This window comes from Hippocampus comes, unplaced genomic scaffold, assembly GCF_001891065.2.
Source record: "Hippocampus comes isolate QL1 unplaced genomic scaffold, H_comes_QL1_v1.1 scaffold53, whole genome shotgun sequence".
In the NCBI taxonomy this organism is placed as follows: Eukaryota; Metazoa; Chordata; class Actinopteri; order Syngnathiformes; family Syngnathidae; genus Hippocampus; species Hippocampus comes.
Window position 1 is genome coordinate 309,407 of NW_017805707.1, and position 6,274 is coordinate 315,680.

Below are 6,274 nucleotides of genomic sequence, written 5' to 3' on the forward strand. Positions count from 1 at the left end.
GTGTCTGGTCAAAACCCCGAGCCCCTTTCACGTTGTCCATCAAACGGGAATCTTGCTTAAAAAGCTGCGCATGGGTTGAAAATATTAACAACCGAAGCAAGTGTTATTCAAGTATGGATCCCGCTTCATTGGGCTTGATTTTTGGCACGGACAAATGAATGCCGGTTATGTCTCTGATGGGCCAATTGCGCGGAAATCCCTGTTTGAAAGGGGCAACTCTATCTTTCCACCTTTGTAGATAACGGGAATTACCCTTGGCTTTGCCAAGAGAATCCAGGTGAACATGAGGTACGGACCCTCCAAGATCATCACGTAAGTTGCATTTTTGTACGTTTGGGCTTTGGCGTTTTGCGGCCATCGGTATGTACCCGCTCTTGCTATCGATGTTCTGCTTGTGCGTAGGGTGTTGAAGAAAATCAACGAAAGCATCATTTTCCCTTTGGTCTGGATGAACGAGGTAACGACACCGATGCCGCCGCACGCAATCTTTTGGGCTTTTTCTCAACGCGTCCGACGTTTTGGTTTCAGACGGCGCAACTGGACGACGATTCTGCGAGCCTGCTCAAGGAGGAGCTGGTGGACCGGATCAAGATGCTGGACGTAGTCCAGAAGGTCCTGCTGGGCGCGGGCCTGGCCGTCTTCGCCCTTTGCCTCATTTCGTACATCGCCGTTCGGTGCAACGATGAGTCGGAAACCGTTTGATGCTGCTCTTTTGATACGGACTTATTATTTACAATGTCCCCCGTCACTTTGATAGTCATACTGTGATTTTTGTAAAGGGTAAAACTTGACTTTGAGTCGTGTCACTTTAATTCAAACAATCAGGGATTCGGGGCCTTCAAGTGCAATCCGAGAAGCCATTTCAAGGCTACGTGATGTCCGACATAATAATTCTGTTGATTTGTGTTTATAAGTTTTGTTGCTTCAAAGGAATAAAAGCAAAAGTATCGCTTTGTTCCCTTTTACCATAAGCGCTATGCTATGAGCGGGATATGGCTTTATTGAGTCGAAATGCCTGGGAAAGAATAACAAAAAAAGATTTCTTTGACTTATCCTGTGTGAATTGTGCGAGAGAACGCGTACTCAGCAAAGTGTCAGACGGCAGATCGATGGCTGACGCTACGACGTGACCAGAAAGAACACCAAAGTGCATTCATATTCAAAAGCAAGACTTTTTATACTGCACACCAACACTGAAAAATATCACTCAGGAAACGGAAGCTAGCTATCAGTAGCTTAGTTAGCATCAAACAAACGCCACTGGAAGTGTTATTCTGAACGACTCAATGACAAATGAAGGTCATTATTGAGACTGTGTGAAAAGGCCTCAAATAATTTCAATGTAAACTTTGCGGTTTTGTTGCTAACGCCCGTTAACTAGCGCAAAGCTAACAAAATTACAACCAAGGACAAGAATTGAAATCTTTCTTTAGAAACCAGTTTTTTTAAGACGCGGTACTGTGGCGTTAGCGTGTTAGCTTAGCTTCGAAGCTCACAGAGATGCAATCTCAGCTAAACACATTTATTCAGGACATCAGTTCCACGAATAAATAGAAAGGGTTGCTTACATGGTGCTTGAAACGCCACGTCCCTAGCGACATTAACTGATGATCTGCAAAAAATAAAATAAAATAAAAATCACATTCAAATCAAGTGTCTGCGAATTGCAGATACCGTCATATTGTATTTACACAGAAGAAGAGCGCGTATTCACATTAAATAAGAGAACGTAATCTTTATCTACATGATGTATTCACAACGCGGCGGACATTTTCCGGTTTTGTGCGGATTAAAGCACAGTTGAGGAGAACCCGCGACCGAAGCGGTTCTCAAACTGGGGTCCTCGGACCACCTGGGAGTCTGCAAAAGAATTTGCAATAAATTATTACCGGATATCCTATCACTGATAAAAGTGAATGCTTACATATTGGAAGTGGACACTAACGACTTGGAAATGATGATTTGGCACCATTTTTTTCCCCAGAGAGTCAAGCATGCATCCATCCTTTTGCGCCTTTTGATCCCTTCAAGCGTGTCCCTTTCATCACGACACGGCATAAAAAAGGTTCCAGGCCCTGTTTTGCTGGTGGCCGGTGCTCCGGCTACATCCCGGCCGGCCGTCTGTCATTCCCTTAGTCCTCCGGGAGGTGATTCCGCCTGTTGCGGCTCTTCCTGCGATCCAGCAGGGGCTTGAGCTTGGCCAAGTCCCCCCTGAGCGGCCCCGGCGGCGGGTGCGCAACGCTCTTCTGCTTCTCCTGGAGCTCCTTCCTTTCCTTCCTCTCCTTGCAGTACTGCTGCACGGCCAGATTCTCGGCCGGGCTGAAGGCCTCCAGCAGCGCCTTGGGGTGCGCCGCCGCCGCCGACCAGGGCCACGCCGAGCGGCCCCTTTCGGTCAGTGCCCCGGCAGCGGCGGCGCTCAGCACCCGCAGGCGGATCTTGGCCACGGTGCGCTTGAAACCGTTCTCGGTGGTCAGGCAGTAGTAGAGGCCTTGGTCAGAGAGCTGGGCCGAGCGGATGAGCAGGCCGTGCTCCGTGGACAGCACGCGCTCGCTCAGCTTCACCTGAGGTTCACACGGACAGCCAGGAAGAAAACAGAGTTGGCCTTTAAGGAGGTATCAGCACGGCCGATGCAAATCTGTTTCTAATCAGATCAGTCCGCTTATAAAAAAAGTGCCCTTCTGTCCTTTGTGCGCATCATCTTTGTTTTTGTGCATGTCAGGGGGCGTATTCGAAGCTTCCAATTGTGCTGCATCCTGTCCTGGAGCGCATGATCAAGAGCAGCAACTCGTCCTTGTTCCAGCAGCGCAGCGTCAGGGAGCTGCTGTGGGGATACAAAGACCCCATGTTGAAAGCCACCGTGGGCCTTTTTGCACCCGTGGGTCACTCCGACATAATATTCATTTTAGTCGTACTTTAGTTTGGACCACTTTTAGCATTCCGGTTAGACCGAGCGAGATATTTCTTGAAGCGTTTTTGCCGGCCGTCACGATGAGCTGAAATCTTCCCCCGGTCCTCCAGTACAACGCCACCTTTGACGGCTACTACACCGTCTACACCGGCGAGGGTGACATCGGCAAAGTGGGCACGATCGACAAGTGGCGAGGATCCAGGTGAACGTGGACAAATATCGACGAGACGACGATAACAGTCTTCAAGGAGCTTCCTGTTCTCTTGTTTTCAGGAGCCTGCCCTTCTGGGACGACAAGTACTGCAACATGATCAACGGGACAGGTGAGGGTCTCGGGGTGTGGGGGGTGCAAAACAAAATGGCTTTGCCCGCCTTCTAACTGGACTCCACTTCCATTTTCCCAGATGGTTCTAATTTTGCTCCCTTTGTGGATGCGACAAAGCCCATCTACTTCTTTTCCTCCGACATCTGCAGGTGATTTAAGTCCCCCTGCAACCCTCTCAGTGGCCACTAGAGGTCACCTGTGTGTCCCGCAGGTCGGTGTCGGCCAACTTTGAGCATTCCGTGGAGCTGAAGGAGATCCCGGTGTACCGCTTCGGACTGCTGCCGTCCACCTTAGCCTCGCCGGTGGACAACCCCGACAACCACTGCTACTGTCGGGATCCCAAGACCACCAAGAACTGCACCATGGCAGGAGTGCTGGACATAAGTTCCTGTCAGGACGGTCAGTCCGGACAATTGGACCGTTTCTTTAGCCAGGTTCTCATCCGTCTGTCTGGGTTTTTCTTCGCAGGACAGCCCATCTACATCTCCTTGCCACACTTCCTTCATGGTACGCCGTCCCTGCATCAGGCTATTAAGGGGCTCAACCCGAGCGAGGAGCACCATAAGACCTACCTAGACGTGGAACCTGTAAGATTTTGACTTGTATCCTATTCACATTTGATTGGACCGTTTCTTTAGCCAGGTTCTCATCCGTCTGTCTGGGTTTTTCTTCGCAGGACAGCCCATCTACATCTCCTTGCCACACTTCCTTCATGGTACGCCGTCCCTGCATCAGGCTATTAAGGGGCTCAACCCGAGCGAGGAGCACCATAAGACCTACCTAGACGTGGAACCTGTAAGATTTTGACTTGTATCCTATTGAAAATATTAACAACCGAAGCAAGTGTTATTCAAGTATGGATCCCGCTTCATTGGGCTTGATTTTTGGCACGGACAAATGAATGCCGGTTATGTCTCTGATGGTCCAATTGCGCGGAAATCCCTGTTTGAAAGGGGCAACTCTATCTTTCCACCTTTGTAGATAACGGGAATTACCCTTGGCTTTGCCAAGAGAATCCAGGTGAACATGAGGTACGGACCCTCCAAGATCATCACGTAAGTTGCATTTTTGTACGTTTGGGCTTTGGCGTTTTGCGGCCATCGGTATGTACCCGCTCTTGCTATCGATGTTCTGCTTGTGCGTAGGGTGTTGAAGAAAATCAACGAAAGCATCATTTTCCCTTTGGTCTGGATGAACGAGGTAACGACACCGATGCCGCCGCACGCAATCTTTTGGGCTTTTTCTCAACGCGTCCGACGTTTTGGTTTCAGACGGCGCAACTGGACGACGATTCTGCGAGCCTGCTCAAGGAGGAGCTGGTGGACCGGATCAAGATGCTGGACGTAGTCCAGAAGGTCCTGCTGGGCGCGGGCCTGGCCGTCTTCGCCCTTTGCCTCATTTCGTACATCGCCGTTCGGTGCAACGATGAGTCGGAAACCGTTTGATGCTGCTCTTTTGATACGGACTTATTATTTACAATGTCCCCCGTCACTTTGATAGTCATACTGTGATTTTTGTAAAGGGTAAAACTTGACTTTGAGTCGTGTCACTTTAATTCAAACAATCAGGGATTCGGGGCCTTCAAGTGCAATCCGAGAAGCCATTTCAAGGCTACGTGATGTCCGACATAATAATTCTGTTGATTTGTGTTTATAAGTTTTGTTGCTTCAAAGGAATAAAAGCAAAAGTATCGCTTTGTTCCCTTTTACCATAAGCGCTATGCTATGAGCGGGATATGGCTTTATTGAGTCGAAATGCCTGGGAAAGAATAACAAAAAAAGATTTCTTTGACTTATCCTGTGTGAATTGTGCGAGAGAACGCGTACTCAGCAAAGTGTCAGACGGCAGATCGATGGCTGACGCTACGACGTGACCAGAAAGAACACCAAAGTGCATTCATATTCAAAAGCAAGACTTTTTATACTGCACACCAACACTGAAAAATATCACTCAGGAAACGGAAGCTAGCTATCAGTAGCTTAGTTAGCATCAAACAAACGCCACTGGAAGTGTTATTCTGAACGACTCAATGACAAATGAAGGTCATTATTGAGACTGTGTGAAAAGGCCTCAAATAATTTCAATGTAAACTTTGCGGTTTTGTTGCTAACGCCCGTTAACTAGCGCAAAGCTAACAAAATTACAACCAAGGACAAGAATTGAAATCTTTCTTTAGAAACCAGTTTTTTTAAGACGCGGTACTGTGGCGTTAGCGTGTTAGCTTAGCTTCGAAGCTCACAGAGATGCAATCTCAGCTAAACACATTTATTCAGGACATCAGTTCCACGAATAAATAGAAAGGGTTGCTTACATGGTGCTTGAAACGCCACGTCCCTAGCGACATTAACTGATGATCTGCAAAAAATAAAATAAAATAAAAATCACATTCAAATCAAGTGTCTGCGAATTGCAGATACCGTCATATTGTATTTACACAGAAGAAGAGCGCGTATTCACATTAAATAAGAGAACGTAATCTTTATCTACATGATGTATTCACAACGCGGCGGACATTTTCCGGTTTTGTGCGGATTAAAGCACAGTTGAGGAGAACCCGCGACCGAAGCGGTTCTCAAACTGGGGTCCTCGGACCACCTGGGAGTCTGCAAAAGAATTTGCAATAAATTATTACCGGATATCCTATCACTGATAAAAGTGAATGCTTACATATTGGAAGTGGACACTAACGACTTGGAAATGATGATTTGGCACCATTTTTTTCCCCAGAGAGTCAAGCATGCATCCATCCTTTTGCGCCTTTTGATCCCTTCAAGCGTGTCCCTTTCATCACGACACGGCATAAAAAAGGTTCCAGGCCCTGTTTTGCTGGTGGCCGGCGCTCCGGCTACATCCCGGCCGGCCGTCTGTCATTCCCTTAGTCCTCCGGGAGGTGATTCCGCCTGTTGCGGCTCTTCCTGCGATCCAGCAGGGGCTTGAGCTTGGCCAAGTCCCCCCTGAGCGGCCCCGGCGGCGGGTGCGCAACGCTCTTCTGCTTCTCCTGGAGCTCCTTCCTTTCCTTCCTCTCCTTGCAGTACTGCTGC

The 6,274-nt window shown here is 48.4% G+C and overlaps 3 protein-coding genes and 1 long non-coding RNA gene across 4 annotated transcripts in view; 2 read left to right on the plus strand and 2 right to left on the minus strand.

Annotated features, from left to right (window-relative positions):
* The window catches only part of LOC109523653 (platelet glycoprotein 4-like), a 3,419-nt gene extending 3,340 nt beyond the window's left edge, over positions 1 to 79 (plus strand). Inside the window, exon 4 of the mRNA XM_019882948.1 lies at positions 65 to 79. Within this exon, the coding sequence (XP_019738507.1) occupies positions 65 to 79 (15 nt within the window). The remainder of the gene's footprint in view (positions 1 to 64) is intronic.
* A 96-nt stretch (positions 80 to 175) lies between these two features.
* LOC109523691 (platelet glycoprotein 4-like) lies at positions 176 to 956 on the plus strand. The gene is made up of 3 exons (XM_019883026.1): positions 176 to 312; positions 403 to 457; positions 529 to 956. The coding sequence occupies exons 1-3, from the start codon at positions 284 to 286 to the stop codon at positions 700 to 702; spliced, it is 258 nt and encodes an 85-aa protein (XP_019738585.1). The 5' UTR covers positions 176 to 283; the 3' UTR covers positions 703 to 956.
* A 196-nt stretch (positions 957 to 1,152) lies between these two features.
* The window catches only part of sema3c (sema domain, immunoglobulin domain (Ig), short basic domain, secreted, (semaphorin) 3C), a 26,171-nt gene continuing 21,049 nt past the window's right edge, over positions 1,153 to 6,274 (minus strand). The window contains exon 18 of the mRNA XM_019883029.1: positions 1,153 to 2,572. Within this exon, the coding sequence (XP_019738588.1) occupies positions 2,133 to 2,572 (440 nt within the window). The 3' untranslated portion in view covers positions 1,153 to 2,132. The remainder of the gene's footprint in view (positions 2,573 to 6,274) is intronic.
* LOC109523694 (uncharacterized) lies at positions 5,129 to 6,268 on the minus strand. The gene is made up of 2 exons (XR_002169821.1): positions 5,901 to 6,268; positions 5,129 to 5,588 (listed from the first exon to the last, which is right to left on the minus strand). It is a non-coding gene; the product is annotated as an uncharacterized LOC109523694 (long non-coding RNA).

Coding starts and splice junctions, on each gene's coding strand:
- LOC109523691 (XM_019883026.1), top strand. CDS start 284: ATGAGGTACGGACCCTCCAAGATCATCAC. Junction 313..402: donor GGACCCTCCAAGATCATCAC/GTAAGTTGCATT, acceptor GCTTGTGCGTAG/GGTGTTGAAGAAAATCAACG. Junction 458..528: donor CTTTGGTCTGGATGAACGAG/GTAACGACACCG, acceptor TTTTGGTTTCAG/ACGGCGCAACTGGACGACGA.